This window comes from Gigantopelta aegis, chromosome 5 (assembly GCF_016097555.1).
Source record: "Gigantopelta aegis isolate Gae_Host chromosome 5, Gae_host_genome, whole genome shotgun sequence".
In the NCBI taxonomy this organism is placed as follows: domain Eukaryota; kingdom Metazoa; phylum Mollusca; class Gastropoda; order Neomphalida; family Peltospiridae; genus Gigantopelta; species Gigantopelta aegis.
Window position 1 is genome coordinate 26,166,441 of NC_054703.1, and position 25,932 is coordinate 26,192,372.

At 35.3% G+C, this 25,932-nt stretch overlaps 1 protein-coding gene across 4 annotated transcripts in view; it reads right to left on the reverse strand.

Annotated features, from left to right (window-relative positions):
* Positions 1–2,537: 2,537 nt before the first annotated feature.
* The window catches only part of LOC121373527 (echinoderm microtubule-associated protein-like 2), a 93,754-nt gene continuing 70,359 nt past the window's right edge, over positions 2,538–25,932 (reverse strand). For all 4 annotated transcript variants that reach the window (XM_041500202.1, XM_041500203.1, XM_041500204.1 and 1 more), the window contains 9 exons: positions 25,306–25,458; positions 23,503–23,643; positions 22,426–22,496; positions 19,440–19,540; positions 18,468–18,574; positions 17,536–17,635; positions 9,049–9,141; positions 4,896–5,029; positions 2,538–2,981 (listed from right to left, as the gene is read on the reverse strand). In XM_041500202.1, coding sequence (XP_041356136.1) covers positions 2,859–2,981; positions 4,896–5,029; positions 9,049–9,141; positions 17,536–17,635; positions 18,468–18,574; positions 19,440–19,540; positions 22,426–22,496; positions 23,503–23,643; positions 25,306–25,458 — 1,023 coding nt within the window. In that variant the 3' untranslated portion in view covers positions 2,538–2,858. The remainder of the gene's footprint in view (positions 2,982–4,895; positions 5,030–9,048; positions 9,142–17,535; positions 17,636–18,467; positions 18,575–19,439; positions 19,541–22,425; positions 22,497–23,502; positions 23,644–25,305; positions 25,459–25,932) is intronic.

Consider the following 25,932-nt stretch of genomic DNA (forward strand, 5'->3'; position numbering starts at 1 on the left):
GCTATATTATATTGCTTTGTTCTATTCTGCTATATTATATTGTTTTGTTTTGTTCTATTCTGCTATATTATATTGTTTTGTTTTGTTCTATTCTGCTATATTATATTGTTTTGTTTTGTTCTGTTCTGCTATATTATATTGTTTTGTTTGTTCTATTCTGCTATATTATATTGCTTTGTTCTATTCTGCTATATTATATTGTTTTGTTTTGTTCTATTCTGCTATATATATATTGTTTTGTTTTGTTCTATTCTGCTATATTATATTGTTTTGTTCTATTCTGCTATATTATATTGCTTTGTTCTATTCTGCTATATTATATTGTTTTGTTTTGTTCTATTCTGCTATATTATATTGTTTTGTTTGTTCTATTCTGCTATATTATATTGCTTTGTTCTATTCTGCTATATTATATTGTTTTGTTTTGTTCTGTTCTGCTATATTATATTGTTTTTCTGTTTGTTATTATATTCTGCTATTCTGCTATATTATATTGTTTTTTGTTCTATTCTGCTATATTATATTGTTTTGTTTGTTCTATTCTGCTATATTATATTGCTTTGTTCTATTCTGCTATATTATATTGTTTTGTTTTGTTCTATTCTGCTATATTATATTGTTTTGTAACATGATGTTTAATCCTCTTGCGCCGCCCAAGACTAACTTAGAAACCCCGACATTTGTACAGGATAGACCTCAATGGAATAGATTCTGCTGTAGGTAGTACTAAACGAAATAACTTCCGGCTGGGCCAAAGCTCGAAGTGCACCCAACTTTTGATAGAGAAGTTAACACCACAAGTCCTGTGATTAGTCATAAATGTGTGTTGGTTGTAAAAATAATTAGTTTCATCTAGGCAAAATATGTGTGCAATTTTATTTCATCTAGTACCACTGTGTCAAGTAGCCTTGTGCTTGAAACATGTATGGGGTACCTGTAAAAACAAAGTACTCAAATTTTATGTGGTACTAGAGTAGTCATAGACGCTACCCGTTATCTCTGAAATGAGCATCTTAACTCCCAATTGTTTTCTGATTCACTTTAAGGGTGAGGAGTGGTAGTATTTATATCCGTGGCGTTTATGTCGATTGATACACTGCAGGTAGGAGTTTTAGCCTCACATGTTACTATTGTCGTGTATGGGATTTGATTTGGTTGTATACACCCTGTAAAGGCATGCACTTTACTGCATTACATAGAGATTAATAACTGTTTTGCAGTTGAATCCATTGCTTTGTTTCGTTGTTACGTACTGATCTACATGTATATAGTGCTCGAATCAAACTAGACAGAGGTGTCGGCTAAGACTCAAACACCCGGTGTCACCACTGTTGTAACAGTGATTCATGAGTGCATGTCACCACAGCAGCTGTACTTATTCTAATGAGCTCTGTCCGGTATTTTGATTTAGTAAGCTAGTCTGGGAGTGGCAGTCTTCTTTGTGGTGGCGCAAGAGGGGTGAACTCCTGGTGAAGGATCTCCTTGGGAGTGGCTGTTCATGGAATGAACCATTATTTTGCCAAATGTCCATTCGATTTTGTGGTTCAGAATCTGAGCTGTTTTAATGACTGTCTTTTGTGGGTGATTTAAAGGGACATTCCTGAGTTAGCTGCATTGTAAGATGTTTCTGATTAATAAAATACTTCTACGATTAAACTTACATATTCAATATATTTTCTTGTTTAGAATATCAGTGTCTGTATATTCAATGTGTTTCTGGTCGTCTTAATATTTGTGAGAAGCCCAAACTGGATTTTCTCTTCAAATAATTTCGTACATACGAAAAAAACTATTTTAGGAAATAAATTGAAATTTAACCTAGTATAAATATTAGAACGACCAGAAGCACATTTAATGTACAGCCACTAATATTGTATGCAGAAAAATATATTTGATATGTAATTACAATCGCTAAAAAGTCTCTGTTAGTCGATAACATCTTAAAAATTGCTGCAAACTCAGGAATGTCCCTTTAATTAGAGAAAAATACAACAATTGTTGGTTACTACTGAATAAGAATATTCATTTGGTGGGAGGTGATGGGTAATTACTGAATTAAAGAAACAACATATTGAGTGCTATTTGAATTTATTTGGTGTTGGGGTGGGATGTAGGTCAATGTAAGACCACTTGACAGAGGTGCAACGGGTCGCAGAATCGATCCACCTGTATAGACTAGTTTTGTCCATCACAACCAATGTTTGTACTGTCCTAAGCGAAAGTGCGAATAAAATAGCCCTTGTTGATTTACCGATAGAGCTCACCGACACAGCAACAAGTTTTTTCTTCTCTCTCTCTCCCTCCCTAAATAAAATGTGTTGAATGCGTCGTTAAATAAAACATTTCCATTCCTTTCTCTCCCTCCCCGTCTCTCTCTCTCTCTGTCTCTCTCATCACTCTCTTTCTGTCTCTCGCTCTGTCTGTCTGTCTCTATCTTTGTCTCTCTGTCTATTTCTCTATCTTTGTCTCTCTCTCTCTCTGTCTATTTCTCTTTCTTTGTCTCTCTCTCTCTGTCTGTCTGTCTGTCTCTCTCTGTCTGTCTGTCTGTCTCTCTCTCCCTGCCTGCCTCTCTCTCTGCCTCTCTGCCTCTCTCTCTCTCTCTCTCTCTCTCTCTCTCTCTCTCTCTCTCTCTGTTTGGCAGGTAGTAGCCATAGTTTAAAATGTAGTGAGGTGTAGTCTAACAAACGTTTCTTTCCTCCATTACAGTGTCATGTACTACATGCCTCTAAGAATTACGAGTTACACATACATAAATTCAAGTAACCCATTTCCTTTTTGCATAACTTGTGCCCTAAGTTTCTCATGGCCTAAAAAACCCCATACGTTATGCAACACTCCCAACTATAACTGTATACAAGCTATACAACTTTCCACTGCATGACACACGAGTCTTTTCCTCCCACAGACAGAACGTAGTTCCCGGAAGGACTGAAGCACGTGTTGTGTACACCATGGTGGCAGCGGTATGTATGACTAAACACCTGAAACGAACACAAACAATTAAAAATGATAATATCGAGCAAAGTTCTAATATATAAAGCATTTGTAATAGATAGGGATGGGACATAGCCTGGCGGTAAAGTGCTCACCTGATGCCCGGTCGGTCTAGGATCGATCCCCGACGGTGGCACATCAGGCTATTTCTCGTTCCAGCCGGTGCACCACGACTGGTATATCAAAGGCCGTGATATGCTCTATCCTGTCCATGGGATGGTGCATATAAAAGATCCAATTCTTCTAATGGAATAATGCAGGGCCGTACCCTCCGGGGGGCAGGGGACCAGCTGCCCCCACCTGAGAATCTTACTTTTTTTTACTCCAGAAAATAGCATACACATCTAAGGGTTTAATTTGTATACTGTTTTATTTGTGTATAAAAAGTAGTGCCCCCCCCCTCCCTCCCCCGGATTTTGATCAGGGTACGGTCCTGAATAATGTAACCGCTTTCTTATCTAAGACTATATGTCAAAATTAACAGATGAATAAGAAATAAATATAGTGGTGTCGTTAAACAAAACAAACTTTAAGTTTAAGTAATAAATAGATAACACTATTTTTTTTTCTCCGACATTCCAGTGCTGGTGGGAGACCAATGTTTAATGTTCAGATTTAGAGGGCATGAGCTCTCCACCTCTCCCCACTCTGACCCTTGTTGCAATTTTTAAGATGTTATCGACTAACAAAAACTTTTTAACGATTGTAATTACATATCAAATATATTTTTCTGCATAAAATATTAGTGGCTGTATATTAAACGTGTTTCTCGTCGTTCTAGTATTTGTACCAGGTTAAATTTCATTTTATTTCCTAAAATAATGTTTTCGTACGTACGAAATTATTTGAAGAGAAAATCCAGTTTGGTCTTCTTACAAATATTAAGACAACCAGAAACACATTGAATATACAGACATTGATATTCTAAACAAAAAAATATATTTAATATGTAAGTTTAATTGTAGAAATATTTTAATTGTCGGAAACATCTTACAATGCAGCAAACTCGGGAATATACCTTTAAGCAAATGAATCACTAATACAACATGTCTGTTTTTTCAGGTAGAAGCAAGTCAAAGGTCTGTGTGTGAAAATATACAGTGGGCGTCTGATCGGTGTATCATAGATTATCACATGATTTCCATTGCAGTGTATTCTGTTGAGAAAGGTCAAAGTGTCTTTCTTTACTTTTATAGCATTTAACATGCCTCTATCCAATTAAAGTTCAAGCACGCTGCCTTGGGGACATATTGCTGCGGCTTAACCTACCTCTTCAGGACACAATGAGAGCATTATTGAAAAAATTATGTTTATAGGATTATCTAAAGAAGGTATGGGGGCGATACTTATCCCAGTGGTATAGCGCTCGCTCGATGCACGGTCAGTGTGGGATCGATCCCCGTCGGTGAGCCCATTGGGCTATTTCTCGTTCCACCCAGTGCACCACGACTGGTATATCAAAGACCGTGGTATGTACTACCCTGTCTGTGGGATGGTGCATATAAAAGATTCCTTGCTGCTAATCGAAAAAAGTAGCCCATGAAGTGGCGACAGCGGGTTTCCTCTCTCAATATCTGTGTGGTCCTTAACCATATGTCCGACGCCATGTATCCGTAAATAAAATGTGTTGAGTGCGTCGTTAAATAAAACATTTCCTTCCTTCTGATCGGTGTATCATAGATTATCATATGATTTCCACTGCAGTGTATTCTGTTTTCTTTTACTTTTATAGCATTTGTCATGGCTCTATCCAATTAAAGTTCAAGCACGCTGCCCTGGCGACATAGTGCAGCAGCTTAACCTACCTCTTCAGGACACAATGAGAGCATTATTGAAACATAATGTTTATAGGATTATCTAAACAAGATATCTAAAAAGACTAAAAGGATATCTATACTCACTCCAGATTTTGAACAAGGATATCTAAACAGACTGAGATGTCCATTACTGTCTCCAATGGCAACCACCGTCTTGGGTGGGTTGATGTCCACGGAATGGATCATTCCCTCTTTCCCCTGTTTTGAGCCCCACAATCCTGAAAACACAAAACGTTAATGTGATATTCATATTAGTGGAAGGGAGATAATGAGTTGAACACGCTGAATATTTATGTCCCTTCTTTATAACAGAAATGTAAAAAGTAAATAGAATTACTGGATCTATTGTGGCTAGATACATCAATGTTCATTCATGGAGTCCTGTGGTGTCGTTAAACATTCATCCATTCCATTCCATTCATTCATGGAAAAAAATGTATTCTTACATTCCGTCATTGACTGGCTCTAGTTATTAGATAGTTCAAAATATGTTCCAGGTGTTTACCATTAAAGGGACATTCCTGAGTTTGCATCAATGTTTAAGATGTTATCGACTAAAAAAGACTTTTTAACGATTGTAATTACATATTAAATATATTTTTCTGCATAAAATATTAGTGGCTATGTATTAAACGTGTTTCTGATCGTTCTAATATTTGTACTAGATTACATTTCATTTTATTTCCTAAAATATATTTTTTCGTACGTACGAACATATTTGAAGATAAAATGCAGTTTGGGTTTCTTACAAATATTACGACAACCAGAAACATATTGAATATACAGACACTAATATTCTAAACCAGAAAATATATTTAATATGTAAGTTTAATCGTAGAAATATTTTATTAGTCGTAAACGTCTTACAATGCAGCAAACTCCGGAATGTCCCTTTAAATTACATAATTTACAGATATAGTATATATGCGTTTTTAAATTTAATATACATATTTTAACTTCTTGCTGAAATTAATTTGTTTTGCAAAGTCGACATGTTTCTACTATCCTGGTGTTTGTAGCAGCGCAAAATGAATTTTAAGCAGAAGAAAACATATGTGTACTAGTGTCCTCGACGTAAAACAATATGTTCCAATTAGTTTAAAGGGACATTCCTGGGTGTGTTGCATTGTAAGATGTTTCCAACTAATAAAATATTTCTACGATTAAACTTATACATAAAATATATTTTCATGTTTAGAATATCAATGTCTATATATTCAATGTGTTTCTGGTTGTCTTAATATTTGTAACACGCCCATAGTGGATTTTGTCTTCAAATAATTTTGTACATACGAAAAAATATACTTTAGGAACTAAAATGAAAGTTAACCTAGTACAAATATTAGAACGATGAGAAACACGTTTAATATACAGCCACTAATATTTTATGCAGAAAAATATATTATTTTTTTCTCATTTGAATATTTTATTTTAATTTTTGGTCACATTTTCACACAGTATATATATATATATATTTTTTTTATACATACATACACAGATCAAACTTAATATACTATGAAATAAAACAACAAACCTCTTGCCAACACGTCATTGAACCTCACTCAGTACTAAACACTCAATTTGTTTTATACATGTATGTATATGGTAATAAATACTTAAGATACTGTCAGTGGTGGATGACCTAGAGATATTTATTCAAACAACTTATGGTATACACTCCATCTTTTAATAAATTCATTATATTTGATTTTATTGGAATACATTTTTTTTCTACTATATATATAATAAGAAAGTATATGAATTTTTAATATTTTAATATCTAGTGATTTCTTCAGAAATTTTGAACTATATATAAATTGCTTTGTCAAATGAGCAATAATGTCAATTATGATATTGTTCTTTGAGTGGCCAAGAAGAAAACTGGTACGAGAGAAGCTAACTATAATGTCTGCCGATTCTTTTATCCATTGCTCGACTTGTTTAATTAAATTTTGGACGTGTACACAATCAAAAAATAAATGCGTATACGTTTCAATAGACGCATTACAAAAGCTACAATTTGGGCTGCTTATCACTTTAATATTATAGAGAAACTTGTTTGTAGGGAGAATTCTTTGGATTATTCTATATTTGGTATCCTTAGATATACTGAACACATTGCTGTTGATAATTTTCCACCAATTGTATTCTTGTTCAAAATTTAATTCTCTTTCCCATTTAAATATATTTTTTGGTGGAGAAAAAGACGACTTTATATAGGTGTTATATATATGTTTTGACCCCTGTTTGTTTTGTATTATGGTATTTATATACTTTGGCCAAAATAGAAAGTCACCTGAAAGTGGTTTGGTGGATAAAAATGGCCATATATGTAATATTGCAGCCTTTAGCCCTTCAAATGTAGTAAATGGTGGATGAAAGCCATAAAATTCACAAAATCCATCATATTTAAATAAGTTGCCATCCGTTTGTTATACCTATTATATTCCAATTCTGGTAATAAACACTTTTCTTACCAATTTTAATTAGGGAGTTGAACCACAGTGGTTCAGAACTTACATCATTTTCGTTAAGTTCCACTTTCTTTTTGAATAATGCTAGTATATTGAATACCTGTTTCCAGAACATATTTGTAATTTTTTTCCCACACAGTTTATGGTAATCATCTCCTATATTAGTAAATAAAATATTTTTGTTTGGGAGGTGACATCTAAGGATATGATACCATAATGAATCATGTCAATTTATTGCTCTTCTAATCCATGTTAATTTTAAGGAATTCATAAAATATTCTAAGTTTACCATTTTTAAACCACCATTTTCTATATCCTGCATTAGCGAATTCCGAGAAATTCTATCTATGGAACTCTTCCAAATATATGAATAAAATATCTTGTTGATTGTTTTTATTATGCCCTTGTCTGGATTGGGGATACTGAGAATAAGGTGAACAAGTTTAGATAGAGCCAAGGATTTGACAACGGTAATTCTACCCAGCATAGTAAAATGACGTTTAGACCAGGTATTCAGTAACTTTGAAATCTCTTCAATTTTGTCAGTATAATTTAATTGTACAATTTGATTTAACTGGACACTAAATTTAATTCCCAAGAAGGTAAAATTCTTTTGTGACCATTTTAAGATTTTTATCTTTACATAGATTATGAGTATTATTTGAATTTGATCCGATCCAAATAGCAATAGTTTTTTCAATATTTGGTTTCAATCCTGAGTATTTAGAAAATTGATCTATTAAATTTAATGTGTTCCTTAGCTTCAGAAAAATATATTTGATATGTAATTACAATCGTTAAAAAGTCTCTTTTACTCGATAAGATCTTTAAAATTGCAGCAAACTCAGGAATGTCCCTTTAAAAAATATAAACCAATGACTTTAAACAATATAATCCATAGTCAGTGACCTTAAATGTGAGACAATATAATTCATAGTTGATGACTTTAAACAATATAATTCATAGTTGATGACTTTAAACAATATTATTTGGTGTGGGATTTAGCTCAGTGGGTTGAGTGCTCGCTTGGGGTGCTTGCTTCGCAGGATCGAATCACCTCGGTGGATCCATTCAGCTGATTGGTTTTTTTTCTCTCGATTCAACCAGTGCACCACAAGTGGACAAAGGCCGTAGTATGTACTTTCCTGTCTGTGGAAAAGTGCATATAAAAGATCCCTTGCTACATTAGAAAACATGTAGCGGGTTTCCTCTAAAGACTACGAGTCGTAACTACCAAATGTTTGACATCCAATAGCCGATAATTGATTAATCAATGTGCTCTAGTCGTGTCGTTAAACAAAATACACTTCTTAAACTATATTATTTTCCTATGAATGTAAACAATATGATCCATAGTCAATATTTGTAAACAATATTCCAATGCCTAAACTATATGATCCATATTCATTGACTTTAAAAAATATGTTCCATTGAACAATATTCAATTAATTTCAATATGATCCATAGTCATCGACGTTATACAATATGATCAATAGGGAATGACTTTAAAAGTATGATCCAATGACTTTAAACAATATGATCCGTAGTCAACATGACTGTAGAAATATACAGTAAAGTACACTTATAACGAACATGCTTAGAACGAAATACGGCATAGAACGAACTGATCGTAAAGTCCCATTTTATCTCCCTATGCGTCAATAACCAACTTGTACAAATGTGTACAACGAACTACCCTTATAACGAACTATCATGGTCCCTCCCTGTTCGTTATAAGAGTACTTTGCTGTATGAAAACTGACCTGTCAGTTTGTGATCTATGATACACCGATCCGACGCCCACTGTATATTTTCACACACAGACCCTTGGACTGCTTCTAACTTGGCAACATTCCCTGAAAACAGAAATGCTGTATTAATTATTTGATTCATTTTCTTAAAGGTACATACTCTATACAAGGGTCAGAATGGGAGGCGGGAGAGCTCAGGTCCTCTAAATGTGAATATTAAACATTGATCTCCCACCACCACTGAAATGTCAACCGATATATAAATAAATCCTTGCAGAGTTGTTGGCATCTTCCGACACTTATTGTCTTCCAAAGATATTGCAGAATACTAAGGATACTTCAGGTTAAAATCTTTTTGTTTTTAAAATTTTAGCTTAAAATATTTGCTGTGTTTCCAACTGTCCAAAGTTCAAGGAAGTGTCTTCATATTGCAGAATTGTGGTGCAAGAACAGATTCATATTTTACCTACTCCGCTGTATAACCATGCGCCAAAAAAGTAAACGCGAAACATTAGAAACGGTGATATCCAAAATTCAGCCAAAGGCCCTACCATCGTAAGTTACAAATTATTTCATTTTAACTCTTCCCCACTTACTAGAAACGAATGTTTCAACTATTGACTTGATGGCTGCAGGTTGTGCTCATGACGGGTGCCACCATTGGGGCAGGATAAGCTCAACTTTCGCGAACACCTGATATCACCACGTTTCTGTTCAGTGATTGTTGAGTACATGTCATCATAGCTGTATATATTCCATTGAGCTCTATTGAGCTCTGTGTAAGTTCATGTTTTTTAAGCTAGTCTTGGGAGTGGCAGACCTCCTACGGGCGGTGCAAGAGGGATGAAACATCTTGTTACGTATCTACTAGGCGATAGTCGATCATAGAAGCAATGACGACTTTTTCCAACTTCCTTTTCACTCTGCCATGTGCAGAAATACGCTTTTAATAACTGAATACGGTCATAGGCGTACTGGCTCCAATTTTCGTAGGGGGAGGCTGGATTTTGTCCGAATTAAATGAAAATGCCCGAATCTTGATAACAAAATTTATGCATATTAGTATTACTACCAAATAGCTATATAGTCCGGAAGCCAAGGCCCGATTTTAGGCCATACCCTGCAATCAGAGTTAAAGGTTTTTTCTTTGGTGATTTTGGTAAATTGGGTGGTAGTCTTCAATTTCCAGGTGGATGACCGCTCGCCACCCTCAAGCAATTCTCTGGATTAACCCTTTTGTGTTGGAAGCGCAAAATCAAAAATTGCCATAAAAACGGGGGTAAGGAACACAAAAAGTCCTCCAGAGCCGTTGTTATATAAAATAATAGATCATGTGACGCCTCAAATTGTGGGTCTTGGGAAGCTCTTTACAATGATGTGTGTTACATGCAAATGAGTTCAATAATTAGGTCACCAGAGGTTAAAAGGTCACACATTTTTGGCCTTGCCCACAATCTAGAATACTGTTATAAACACCCTTACGTAGGCCAAGAACAAACCTAAATTGTCTCTTTTACACCTGAATCTGTTTGCTTAGACACCCTGCTATGAATTTAACCCATATATGTTCAAATATATTGCATAATGACCGCCCTCTAGGAAACGAAAGACAACCTATGTCAGAAAAGTTAAAATAGCTATTTTTGACAGCAAAAGGGAAAATGCCCACAGTAATGCAGCCAGTCAACCTAGAATAACAAATGACCCCCTTCAAATACTTGCATTGGGGAAATCAGAAAGGTTCATCCCAAATTTAGGCATTGAAGGTCAAATGTTCACGGTCAAAGGTCAAACAAGTAGACAGTTAGATGCATAGGAAAGATAGAAATGATTCCGTACTATTTTGCTGCCGGACATATGAATTATGCCTGGTACGGACTCCATTGCCTCAGGTCCATGGAAAAACTCCCACCTCATATCCTGTTACATTTCTGCAAGGCTGAACATGTCATGCATCATTCCCAAGGGATATGGAATGGGATTTGGAGTGACCTCTTCATCGAGTCAACTTCCATGCGTCATGGGCACAGTAAAGGCGGAATAGTTGGAATCACCCTCAAGACAGACTCCTCCCTCAAGGTTTGGGCCCTCAGTTGACATCTATGTGGAGAGCTATAGGTGTGCATTGACCTTTTGAATCCTGCAGACCACCCAGAAGGAATAGTCAATATCGTAAGTGGGAAAATTGGCAACACTGAAGTCGACGTTCAGAAGTTTGTGAAAATTGGAAGGACACAAATGATAGAATTTGAAAGGAAGTGGCCAAGTGGGTTTTATGCAACCATTCCCAAGAAGGTAGTTACCGTGACTGTAACCAAGCAGGCAGTTTCCATTGGGGACAACAGGATTACAGACATAAATGCAATCTATGCATGGGTCATTGGCCTGGACCCATATTCACAAAATATCGTAAGCCTAGTTTTACACGTAAACGTAAATCTACGACTGAAGAGCTATTCACGAAACAACGAAAACGTAAGTTACGTGTAAAGTTGGACGTAATTATAAAAGTGCCTCAGGTTGCAACTAACGCTGCACGTAAGTTGTGTACATATAATAAATCAAGCACGATCGCCGTTATTTACTATTATTTACGGAAACTAGAAGTATTTCAAATAAATGAAGCAGTTTGCGATGGCGAACGCCCACGGATTGAACATATTTTTGTTCGTGATCGAACGGATGTTTTCGACTCGGCCAATTTCTCCTGAGTTATCTTTTCCTTTTTAAGAAATGTCCTCAAGTTTGTACCAAAACGCGGATCCGTACCAATACCAAAATGCCATGGTTCACTGTTCGCTATGTTATTGTTAGCAGACGACAAACAAAATTGCGTTTTGCGCATTTGTTATTTACCCGGTAGCCATCGTTTCTAATGTGTTTTTATTAACTACTCCAGTGAGAATGTTAAATCGTAGATTTACGTCCAACTAAGTTACGTTTACATTTACGACCATCTTTGAGAATAAGGTGCTTCTTGCACGTAAACGTAAATCTACGGCACACGTAAGTGCTAGTCGTAGACGTAAATTTACACTTTTTTGTGAATATGGGTCCAGCTGTCCAGTTCGCGGGATATTGATATCAAGGATGTCCTCTCACATGAGCTTGCACCTGTGCCAACATCGATGTTTACCGGCCATGGAATGAGGATTGCAACAAATAAGTGACAGTTTGAAGAAGAGTCTCCAAGTCGAGGTGTCAAGTAGAAATGCAGGAAACACCGATGTGCTGGTGACAGATGGTTCTGCTCTGCTTTAGGTCATCCATTGGCCGGAGGCTGGCACTGTTCAGGACCATGTTTCAAATGTGAAGCAAAGTCTTCAAAAACTATTGCAGGACTATGAAGTGTGCCTAGAGGGCAATAAACTCATTTAAAAAAAAAAAAAAAAAAAAAAAACAAAATGAAGTGTACCTTGTGTTCGACCGTTATCGTGATTTTAGCACGAAATCCGGAACCAGAGGTGCAAGAGAGGCCTGAGCCAGTCGAGTTCACCATATCAAGTTAAAGACTACGTTGCCAGCCCAGAAAGTTGGACTAAATGTAACAGCGAACAAGAAGCAACTCATCCAGATAATCTTTGAAGAACTGTGTCAGGACAGACTCTTCCACACGGAAAGTACCAGTCTACACAAGCTAGTGGTCACTGCAGAAAACAACTGCCCTGTTGAAATTCAAAATGAAGAGATCAGAAGACGGCATGATCTCATGACAACCCATGTGGAAGCGGACAATATTATTGTCCAGCAGGTGTTGTGGTGCAGTCTAGAAGGCAAATCCACCATAGTGATGTTTGATGACACTGATGTCTTCGTCCTCCTTGTTTCCTACCATGATCAAACTGATCTCAAAGTCCCAGTCATCATGGAATCCCCGATTAAAGGCAGGACGGTCATAGACATTGGTGAGACAGCAAAAGGACACAGGATGATTGAACAGGATCTCGTCCCAGCTCACGTCCTTGCGGGCTACGACACGGTTGCCACTTTCTTCGGCATTGGAAAGTGAACGGTGGTCAGAGTCCTTCGGGCAGGCCACACCTTGTTTGCTGTTGGTGATGTTACCGCAGACCTAGTAGATGTCTACAAGCAAGCTACGACATTCATATCCACATGCTATGGCATGAAGAATGTAGCAAAGATGTCGGAGATTCGTGTTCAACTTTGGGCTGCCAAAATGGTAAAGGCGTCACCTCGTCACCCAAACTGTGTTCACTGCCACCTACAACGGAAGCATTGTTAGAGAATCCAAGCCATTCTGTGGTGTTCACTTGGGGAAAATGACCCACCTCAACTGAATCGTGAGGACTTCGGATGGAAGAAAGCAATAGAGACCAAGACACTCACAGCAGTTACAGTTCCTGAAGATGTTGCAAGTGCTCCAGATTATATTCTTAGCATGATGAAATATGGTTGTTCTAGTGATCGCCCTTGCTCAAGAAGGTGCTGTTGCAAAGACTTTGCTCACTTACAATGCACAATGTTCTGTGCCTGCTACAGCACAGGCTGTTCTAGAGAGGGTTAATTAAGTGTTAGAAGTGATGTGAAAAATTCCAAACGGAAAATGGGTTTGTTCTCCATTTTGTTCTAGGCCAAAATTGGGATAAATGAGAATCTAGATGGTACATGTAGGCCTACAGACTACTTCATGAACAGATCATTAATAAATGAATGAATGAATGTTTAACGACACCCCAGCAGAAAAATATACATCGGCTATTGGGTGTCACAAATGGTAAGTATATAAACATATTATTTTTATATATATATTTATATAAAACCACAGTGTAAGGAGCTGTGGGTGAAAAGTATAATACAATACATAAATTCAAGGTAAGTACATTTTAAACCTTTGTATAGAAGTCAAAGTGTTTTTAAAACTTTACAATTAATTCTGGATGGAATTTAAATCAAGACTACATGTACTATCATTAGAATACATATTGCATTGAAATTTGAAAGAGTTATCTGTGGGCTGAATTAATAGTGTCAACACTTTTAATATGTTGCCGAGTACAGTCACTTTCGGCTCAACCCAAAAGAACTAAATTTTTTGAAAGTAAGTGTCATTGCAACTGCAGTTATCGTCTATGAAATCAAGTGCACTTGATTGACTTTTGATCTCACCCCCCTCGTCCCCTAAACCAAACCACCCAAAATACCCAACTGTCTGATAAAAGATAGTTCCATTAAGAGTGAATCTAATGCAGTTGATATTGTAAAAGTTATAGTTTTGGTAATTTTCATAAACAGATTTGGTGATTTCTAAAAATGGTCTAATTGTTTAAACCCTTAACAATCGAATGCCTTCCTGGGCTTGCAACCAATTTTGAAAACTCCCTAGGAGTGTAGTGAGGCTTTTGGGGAGACTACATTAAATAAAGCACAATATATTCAAAACATGTAATATTGACCCTTTTCTATCAAATCACTCATAATTAAAAGTAGCCCAGAATCATGTGACTCTTTTACCCCCTGTGAATCCTGTACATAAATAGGTATACATCTTAAAGTGCTGTGCCAGTTGTATGATGTATTGAGCTATATCAATCAAGATATTATTTAATATGATTAGCAAATTAAAAAAAAAAAGTAAAAATATTATATACCGGTATATTTTCCATTTAAAAATATTCCCCTGAAACACAGAACCAGCTGAATTCGTTTCGGGAATTTCCGTAAGATTTGATCCGTGACGTCACGAAGGGAACTCCTTTCGATAGTCAGCGCCATTGTTCATTGCTTCGTTTGTGTTTATTATGGTTAAACGGCGTGTTGTTGGCGGCTGTAGCAATGAAAAAGCCGATAAATTTAGTCTTCACGCATTTCCTAGTAATGTTGCTGTGAGAAAGCTGTGTGTGAATTTGATTAAAACAACGTGGAAATAGTGGACAGGAAAAAAATGCCGGAGACCGTTGCGACAGCAGACACTTTAGTTTCGATTCGTCCAAACTGGCTTGTCGGCTTTAGCGAGATATGGGAATACCATGTGTTATGGCTTTTAAAAAAGATGCTGTACCAACAATTTTTCTGCGACACAAAACAAATGACAACAAGCCGACGCCATCCACACCGAAACGACCTTGGGGTGCATATCGTCAATGTCCCAAATTGCGTTATGCTTTCAACTCTGGTCAGTTTGTTTTCTCATGCACGGTTCGTGCAATCATCGAGATCCGATTTGTTGTTGTTTGCATCTCGTTCATTTGTGAGATTTTTCTTTATAGTTCGAGAACATTAAAACAATAAAGTACAGACAAGTAAGTATCTATAGCCTAGTCCGTCCCATCCTACAAAAATGTAGGGTTTTTTTGGAGAAAAAAACAAGACGCTAATTTTGTATGCATCTTAGAAAACGATCGGCTCAGAAATAAATGACTTGTAAATTCCATAGCATGAAAAAAGGCGTTCCCTGTAAAACAGACTATAAATACATTAAATTAATTTTACTATACCTCCCACAGAGAAAACGTTTTTTCATACTATGGAATGTGCTATAAGTTATTTATTTCTGAGCAGACTGTTTTTACAACTGCACACAAAATAATAGTATTGTTTTGTTATTTCCAAAACACTTTTACTTTCTTCTTTTTTTACGTCAAACTAAACTGAAATTATTCACACAAAAAAACATCTTCCTAGATGGATGGGGACGGACTAAAAGTCGTTTTTGTTTATTTTTAAAAATTAAAATAAGTTATTTATTTCTGAGCAGACTGTTTTCACAACTGCACACAAAAAATAGTATTGTTTTGTTATTTCCAAAACACTTTTACTTTTTTCTTTTTTTTTACGTCAAACTAAACTGGAATTATTCACACAAAAACATCTTCATGGATGGGACGGGCTAAAAGTCAGTTTTGTTTATTTCTTAAAATTACCGATATTGAGTCCAATTGACTCGTAGAATTCAAGAGTTATTTATCGTCTTTTCTACTACATCACAAGTATTAGAACATACAGTGTAGCAAAATAATTCGCACGAAAAGCTAAAGAACAAAACAAGAATAAAAGTTGTAAATTAGTGGTAAGCTGTCTCCACGACCATTTTCATCGTCATCTGTCAGGCCGGTGGTTCGTCGGAAGATGTTCCAGGTTCAAACTTATAAGGCATTATTTGTTGTGTTGCACAAATTTAGTCCAGTCGTCATTACTACACTATTCATCATCGAAAGAAGAATCGCATGATCAATGAGCTTGGCAGTCGCTGTCGGTCCCACTTTCGCTTGCGCTGGAAGTTATCTCGTGATAGGTTTCTGTGAAGCGCGTTCCCTTCGTGACGTCACGGCTATTTACAGGCAAATGTGTTTACCGAGAATTTTACTCGGTCGTTTCCGGCAGTGTTCTACGGGAGTGATGTTTTAATACTTTTATGGGGCATTTTCGTAATTATTGATTTACATATCGGTGTAAAATATTATTGCAATGAATTAAGAAAGTATTTAATTATGGAATTTGAAATTTTAGTGTATGGTCTGGCACAGCACTTTAAAGTAAATTTAACAAGCTGTGTTGTTGTTTTTCCTTTCGGGAAATCAATGTCGGTATTCATTGTTTATGGTCTGGCACAGCACTTTAAGTCATGGCCATCCAAAAGAGGATGAAAGCAGTTATGGTTTAAGAAATCATTGGTTATTCTAGGTTAATTGGCTACATTATTGTGTGCATTTTCCCTGTTCCTGTCAAAAATAGCTATTTTAGCACTTTTTTGACATAGCTTGTCTTTCGTTTCCTACAGAGCGGTCATTATGCAATATATTTTAACATAGGTGGGTTAAAATCATAGCAGGATGTCTAAGCAAACAGATTCAGGTGTAGACGTGACAATTTAGGTTTGTTCTTGGCTACGTAAGGGTGTTTATAACAGTTTTCTAGATTTTGGGCAAGGCCAAAACTGTGTGACCTTTTGACCTCTGGTGACCTAATTCCCATATTTTGAGGGGTCACATGATCTATTATCTTATATAGCAACGGCTCTAGAGGACTTTTTGTGTTCCTTACCCCCATTTTTATAGCAATTTTTGATTTTGCGTTTCCAACACAAAAGGGTCAATCCAGAGAATTGCTCATGGGTGACGAGCGGTCATCCACCTGGAAATTAAAGACTACCACCCAGTCTACCAAAATCACCAAAGAAAAAAACTTTAACTCTCGTTGCAGGGTATGACCCCTCGGCATCCGGACTAATATAGGATTTCAAACAAATCACTACGCATTTTAACATGGATTACAACTAATTTTGAGTGAAGAATGATTGAAATACATTTTTTTACGAATATCTCCATAATTTTTGCATCAATTTGAGGGTTTGTTTCCAGCACCAGGGGACAGTTGCCCCCATCCCCCATGCCTTCTGTCTTGTACGCTTATGAATATGGTTTTGGCGTTCAAATGTACAGCATAACACAGATCACACCCGGTAGCTGTCGGTATGAATGAACTTAGAAATGGAGCAGAAATAAAATGTATGCTGAGACCTCATTTCTAACAAATACTCACAGAATCTCTGGTCACATGATGAGGAACTTGACCTGATATAGTAATCTCCATTGAGTCTTTCTGCGGACCAGTCCATGGCAGTCACAGCTCCACGATGACCCTGTAATATTTACACAATACTGTGAAATCCTTTATTTTTGTGGGTTTTGTTTTAAAAAAACCGATACATTTTGTTGGACATTTAAAGGCATACTGTCACAGACCACTGACCTATTTAATGGTCTAACAAAGTATTACCTAAATAAAAATCATTTGATTTGTCCCTAAATGTACTTTATTCAACCACCTTCATAACCACCATACTCCATTTATTGATTATATTTTGTAAAAATAATTGAACTATGGCAATGGTCCATAATTCAAAAACTAAAATTGCCGAGAGGGTTGACATGGATTTCACTCCATTGTGGTTCAGTTAATGTGATGCAATAGCTAGATTTGGTTTCTAACAATTAATGTAGTTTTTATTTATTATCCATTTTTAGAGAAATAAGGTCCTTAAATCCATGACAGTATGCCTTTTAAATTCTTTGATCAAAAAGGCAGTAAAGATTCGTATAAAATGTATACATGCATTATATTTTTGATATATTCTTAAAATTGTTGACTGCACTAGTCCATGATGGTAATTTTCTGAATATAATGCTAGGTTAAGACAAACCAACTGTCACGACGGAGTTGGCCACATCGTCGATCTCACGACTTCTATGACTGTCCAGTTGCTAGTCTGAGCACTCTTACAACTCTATTCTCGTCGCATACAACTTCTACGACCGATTAGTTGTTAATTTGAGTGCATCCGTCATAAGTTACAATTGAGAGAAATTATAACGTAACCGTCAAGTTGGCGACTCCCGTCGTGACAGTTGACAGTCTGATCCTAGCATTAGATGTGTTATATATTTGTGTCATTGTCTTGTGAGTTGTCATACCTTGCACTTCCCTTGCATCTCCCAGACTTTCCCAACGTCCTCTCGTTCCACCAGCGAGAAAATATAAATAGCCTTGTCGTGTCCGCCGATAGCCACCGACAGACAATCTGAAATCAGTTCAATAGATTGATATAAAATATAAATAGCCTTGTCGTGTCCCCTTACAACTACCGACAGACAATCTGAAATCAGTTCAGTAGATTGACATAAAATATAAATAGCCTTGTTGTGTCCCCCAACAGCCACAGACAAACAATCTGAAATCAGTTCAATAGATTGATATAAAATATAAACAGCCTTGTCGTGTCCACCAACAGCCATCAACAAACAATCTGAAATCAGTTCAATAGATTGATATAAAATATAAATAGCCTTGTCGTGTCCCCCGATAGTCACAGACAAACAGTCTGAAAACAGTTCAACAGATTGATATAAAATATAAATAGCCTTGTCGTGTCCCCCGACAGCCACCGACAAACAGTCTGAAATCAGTTCAATAGATTCATATAAAATATAAATAGCCTTGTCGTGTCCACCGACGGCCACCGACAATCAGCTCAATAGATTCATATAAAATATTTATAATTTTATTTTTGCTTATGTTTTAGTATTATTTTTAAGCAGAAAGGGTGCGCTCAGTCTTTATAGATTTTTTTGTTTGTCAGAAATTACGCTTTCTCTATATGACACAAATAAAGCTAATTCCTGGGAGTTACGAGTACATAGCCATAATTCAAATATATAACAAAATATGAATAACTAATGTCATACCACAAATGTGTAACTTGTTGAATAAAGTAATTTTTGTGAACAAATTAAATGTATCTCTTTTCGGGCAATATTTTATCTATCTATTTAGAAGGTCAACGGCTATGCGACCCTGACTTTTAACTCTGAACAAGAAAACCGTATTCCATTATCAAAATCGTATCTCTGCACACGAAAGAGTCGAAAGGAAGTTAGGTATATTACCTGGTGACAGTTTGACGGTGTCTAGACGTTCTTTAGTTAACTTCATATTAAACGCTTCCGTCACACTCAAGTCATCTGGATTCAGTTCCAACAGAATTAAACTAGAATAAATAAATAAAATTAGAATAAATAAATAAAATTGTGAATTTATTTTTAAACGAATAGTGAGGAAAACAACTATCTTAAATGTATTAAAGGTGTCCAAAGACTGAACTAGAGGAACACATAACATTGTAAATTAATTTTAAAACGAATAGAGAGAACAAAAACTGTTAAGTTTGGTATTAAATGTGTCCAATGATTAAACTAGAGGAAATAAAACAGTGAATTTATTTTTAAACGAACAGTGTGTAAAACAACTATTTTTTATTGAAGGTGCCCAAGAATTAAACTAAGGAAATAAAATTAGTAATTCATTTTTAACCGAATAGAGAAGATAAAAACATATTTCAAAGTTTGTATTAAGGCACAAAAAGAATAGCAAACAGGGTTTTGTATGCAGGCGCATTTTATATACAAATACAAATAATTTGTTTAATATACTGGAATTATCAGGGTTCTGGCCTTGTCTGGCCATACTATTTTCCCAAAACAATTATGGATATTAACGACGTCACGAGGTATGTGAAGAAACCCCTTTCAGCGATTTGTTTTTAATCTGCAAAACGAACCCCTTTTAAAAAAAACAACAACCTGATGACTCTCTTAACCTTCGCATCCATCGTTAGTACGAAGACATTCAATTTCTGACAATATGAATTGATGTTTGATGCAGTCATTATTTCTTGTTGCTATCTGTGTGATCCTTTATTTATTTCTATCAGTATATTTACTGATTCAACATAAACTATTATTTTAACAATTATAACATACAATTAACAATAAAATTTACGGAACAATCACCACCACCCCCCCCCCCCCCCCAAAAAAAAAAAAAAAAAAATCACATTTAAAATAAGACAACATGAAATATTTCCAGTCATACAAATAAGTACTGTATAAACCCAATTGAATGAAACCGTGTAATAATTACTTACTGTCCGTCATATCACACTTAGAATAATAAGTCAACATGAAATATTTCCAGTCATACAAATAAGTACTGTATAAACCCAACTGAATGAAACCATGTACTAATTACTTACTGTCCGCCATGTCACACTTAGAATAATAAGTCAACATGAATTGTTTCCAGTCATACAAATAAGTACTGTATAAACCCAACTGAATGAAACCATGTACTAATTACTTACTGTCCGTCATATCACACTTAGAATAATAAATCAACATGAATTGTTTCCAGTCATACAAATAAGTACTGTATAAACTCAACTGAATGAAACCATGTACTAATTACTTACTGTCCGCCATGTCACACTTAGAATAATAAGTCAACATGAACTGTTTCCAGTCATACAAATAAGTACTGTATAAATTCAACTGAATGAAACCATGTACTAATTACTTACTGTCCGCCATGTCACACTTAGAATAATAAGTCAACATGAATTGTTTCCAGTCATACAAATAAGTACTGTATAAACCCAACTGAATGAAACCATGTACTAAATAAAACCATGTACTAATTACTTACTGTCCGTCATATCACACTTAGAATAATAAGTCAACATGAATTGTTTCCAGTCATACAAATAAGTACTGTATAAACTCAACTGAATAAAACCATGTACTAATTACTTACTGTCCGCCATGTCACACTTAGAATAATAAGTCAACATGAATTGTTTCCAGTCATACAAATAAGTACTGTATAAACCCAACTGAATGAAACCATGTACTAAATAAAACCATGTACTAATTACTTACTGTCCGTCATATCACACTTAGAATAATAAGTCAACATGAATTGTTTCCAGTCATACAAATAAGTACTGTATAAACCCAACTGAATGAAACCATGTACTAATTACTTACTGTCCGCCATGTCACACTTAGAATAATAAGTCAACATGAATTGTTTCCAGTCATACAAATAAGTACTGTATAAACCCAACTGAATGAAACCATGTACTAATTACTTACTGTCCGTCATATCACACTTAGAATAATAAGTCAACATGAATTGTTTCCAGTCATACAAATAAGTACTGTATAAACCCAACTGAATGAAACCATGTACTAAATAAAACCATGTACTAATTACTTACTGTCCGTCATATCACACTTAGAATAATAAGTCAACATGAATTGTTTCCAGTCATACAAATAAGTACTGTATAAACTCAACTGAATAAAACCATGTACTAATTACTTACTGTCCGCCATGTCACACTTAGAATAATAAGTCAACATGAATTGTTTCCAGTCATACAAATAAGTACTGTATAAACCCAACTGAATGAAACCATGTACTAAATAAAACCATGTACTAATTACTTACTGTCCGTCATATCACACTTAGAATAATAAGTCAACATGAATTGTTTCCAGTCATACAAATAAGTACTGTATAAACCCAACTGAATGAAACCATGTACTAAATAAAACCATGTACTAATTACTTACTGTCCGTCATATCACACTTAGAATAATAAGTCAACATGAATTGTTTCCAGTCATACAAATAAGTACTGTATAAACCCAACTGAATGAAACCATGTACTAAATAAAACCATGTACTAATTACTTACTGTCCGTCATATCACACTTAGAATAATAAGTCAACATGAATTGTTTCCAGTCATACAAATAAGTACTGTATAAACCCAACTGAATGAAACCGTGTACTAATTACTTACTGTCCGTCATATCACACTTAGAATAATAAGTCAACATGAATTGTTTCCAGTCATACAAATAAGTACTGTATAAACCCAACTGAATGAAACCATGTACTAAATAAAACCATGTACTAATTACTTACTGTCCGTCATATCACACTTAGAATAATAAATCAACACGGAATGTTTCCAGTCATACAAATAAGAATAAACCCAATTGAATGAAACCTGTAATAATTACTTACTGTCCGTCATGTGTACCAAAAGCGAGAAGTTTTCCTTCTGTACTGCAGTCAACACACAAGAACGTAGTGTCCTAAAAACGAAATTGAAAGCGATATCAAATTGGAGAACATTGGAAAAGAAGGATAAACAATGTCCAACACAAACAATTGCAAGTAAAAATATGGTTGTTACCACGCTTGCTCTAGAGAGCTATGCTAATCTCAGACTGTCATCTGTCACTATGAAGTTAACCAAATGAACGGCTGCGTTGTAATTTCCTCAACTTCCGACTTACGACATGTGCGCTCAGATTAACAACTAATGGGTTATACGATGAAAATCGACTTGTAAGAGCGCTCAGACTAGCTGGACAGTCGTAAAAGTCGTGAGAGTAGAAAGTTTGTCAATTTTGTTCTGGTAGTTGATAGTCTGAACCTAGCATCAGAAAATCACCTGAATGGAATTTGTATATGTACATTTACCACAGACAGAACAAAAAAGACGGGCAGATCCATCATATCATGGTGCTCAATTCAGGAACCCATCACATGGGTTTAACCACTGAGTTACATGTCAAAATGTACCATTTGAGCTGTTAAACAGATATTCTTCTACTCAGAACAACAACACCACATAAATTAAAACATAATATGTGAATATGTGTAATTAATAAGAAAAAAACATAATAAATAAAATAAAATAAAATAAAATAATTAAAATAAAATAATTAAAATAGAAAATAATCAAAATTAAATTAATTTAATTTTAAAAATAAAATAAAATAAAATAAAATAAAATGTTTATTAAAATTAAATTAAATTACAATATTTAATGAAATAAAAATAAAATATTTAGCAAAATAAAATATAATAAAAATTAAATAAAATAAAATTAAATTGAATTAAATAAAAATAATAAATTAAATAATTATATAATAGGCCCTAAATAAATAAAAGGTGTTTTATAATAAATAAATAAACTATTTATAATAAATAAATTGATTTATTAATTAATTAAAGAAATTAAAACAGAAACAAAATACTATATATAATAAATTAATAAAAACAAATAAACAAACAAACAAACATATTAATTACCTTCATGACGATCTTCCACACTGGCTGGTGGTTCTCTGTGCTAAATTTACTGATGACTCCATCCACACCGGCTGTGAGGAAATCAGCTCCAATAAACGACTTGGGTATTTTCTGAAGACCTCGAACATCATCGAAATGTCCCTTCAAATCAAACATATGTAACAATGATCTGTAAAAATCTACAAAAGACCTGGACCCATATTTTCGAAGCTATTTTAGCACTACGAAATCGTAAAATCATCGTAGGCTCTGACGTCACTATGGCGTGTGCTATAGTGACGTCATACCCTACGATGGTATTAGGATTTCGTAGCGCTAAAATTGCTTCGAAAATATGGGCCCTGGTTTACGAAGCGATCTTAACGCTAAGATGACCTTTAGTGCATAAGGTAGATAAACACTTGCGGTGATCTTAGCGCTAAGACTGCTTCGTAAAACGGGGCACCGGCTTATTAGGCTGAAGAACAAACTCTAGCCTCATTGTTGTCACACCCTGTTCCAAGTTTAAAATAATACAGTCCTGTAGAAATAACGACATGACTACTTTCTGAAGACTGTGAACATCATAGAAATGTCCCTTCAAAAAAAATAAAAAAAATGTAACAATGATTTGTCTATAAAATCTATATACAAAAGAACATGACCTAAAAGACGGAAGAAACCACTCTAGCCTAATTTGGTGGTTGTCACACCTTATCGTCGATTTATAATAAAATTTAAAAATACAAAGTGTCAGTTGCCAGGTTTGGAACATACTGCACCGATTTGAAAGGCATTTGACAGCCCGCTATTTTTAACCATTCGTCCAACATTCTCTTCCACAAAAAAAATGGTAGCCTGCGCGACTGTCCTGTGGAAAAGACAACTTTAGTATATTATATAGACCCCATACGTGATTGAAATGTCCCTTAAAAACAGAAATATGTAAGAATGATCTGTCTACAAAATCTACTGAAGGGATTAGCCCAAAATTGAAATACTAGTCTCATTGTTGCTACACCCCATACCATGTTCAAAATAATACAGACCTGTATAAACAATGTGTGTTGGGTGGGTGGGGTGGTGGGTGGGCACGTTATAATGGAGAATAAAAGCACATTTGTTTATATATATATATATATATATATATATATATATATATATATATATATATATATATATATATATAGAGTGGAACCTCGTTAGTCCGGACTCCAGTAGTCCGGAATCCTCACCTTACGGACGTTTTTTTTGCAAAACGAAACGACCACTCTGTAAAGTTATTCATTAATCCAGATATTCAGCTTCCGGAATATAGTAGGGGGAAAGGTATTGGTTGTGGACCTTAAGAATTGTGGGAGACATTTGACACAGCTTCCTACCCGTTTATACGGCCCTATACTAGCAGAGCTCTGTATTTGCGTTAGTCCTAAATTTCATATGAGGGTCTGCTTTTTGTTCCGTCCAGAAGAATCTCCTTTTTGCAAACAAGTTTAAACGTAAATCTGAATGACAAAACCGTATTCCGTGATCTCGTTTTAGGACATTTTAGGCAAAGTCGAGATTGCTTCCATGATCCATTAGCAGACACTCGTCCTTAAGAGGACCGCCACTCTCCTATGATTGACGCATCTGTCATTCAGTATGACCATGAAATCTGGTGTTTTAAGTTACAGATGTTTTGACATGTAAACGTTTTGCCCCCCCCCCCCCCCCCCCCCCCCCCATGCCCTGGTTACAGACCCATGTTTTGCATTCAACTTTAAAAATACTGCAGATATTAGACAGATCTAGTTCCATCACAACATTCATTAATATACAAACCTGTGTAATGGGCTGTGGGTGAAGTTCAACGTCCTCTAGCGGCGACCCTTTCTCCGCGAGAGTCACCGACAAAATGGAGTTCATGGTTGTTCCAATCAGCAGAGATTCCTTATAAACGTGGAGCATGCGCACTCCGCCCTCGGATTTCGGAAGCTGAATCACAAATTCATACAAAGGTTACACGTATCTTAAAGTAAATATATTGATCTTTCCATATTATAATGGTTTTAATCATTTAATTCATAGCTGGTCCCAACGATATGAATGTACTTTTCCCTAAAGAAGAAGATTGACCATAATTATGGGTTAATAAGTAATACACCAACACAATACACTATTTTAAAGGGGCATACCGTAGTTTTTAAACACTAAGGCATATTTTTTACTATTAGAGCCGTTTTTTGATAACTGAAGTCATATTTTACTTAGATTTTGTTGTTTAGATTATCCATTTCCGTACATTCGAAGTGTTTTTTGTCATCTTAGTGTTTTTAATATCACAAAATGCATTTCTCATATTTTTAAAAACGCACGTGCGTCTAAGAAGTAACAGCTATGGAGTCCAGCTATTAATCCATTTCAAAGTCACAGACTCGTGTTTCACTCAATTGTAACTTTATCCAAATG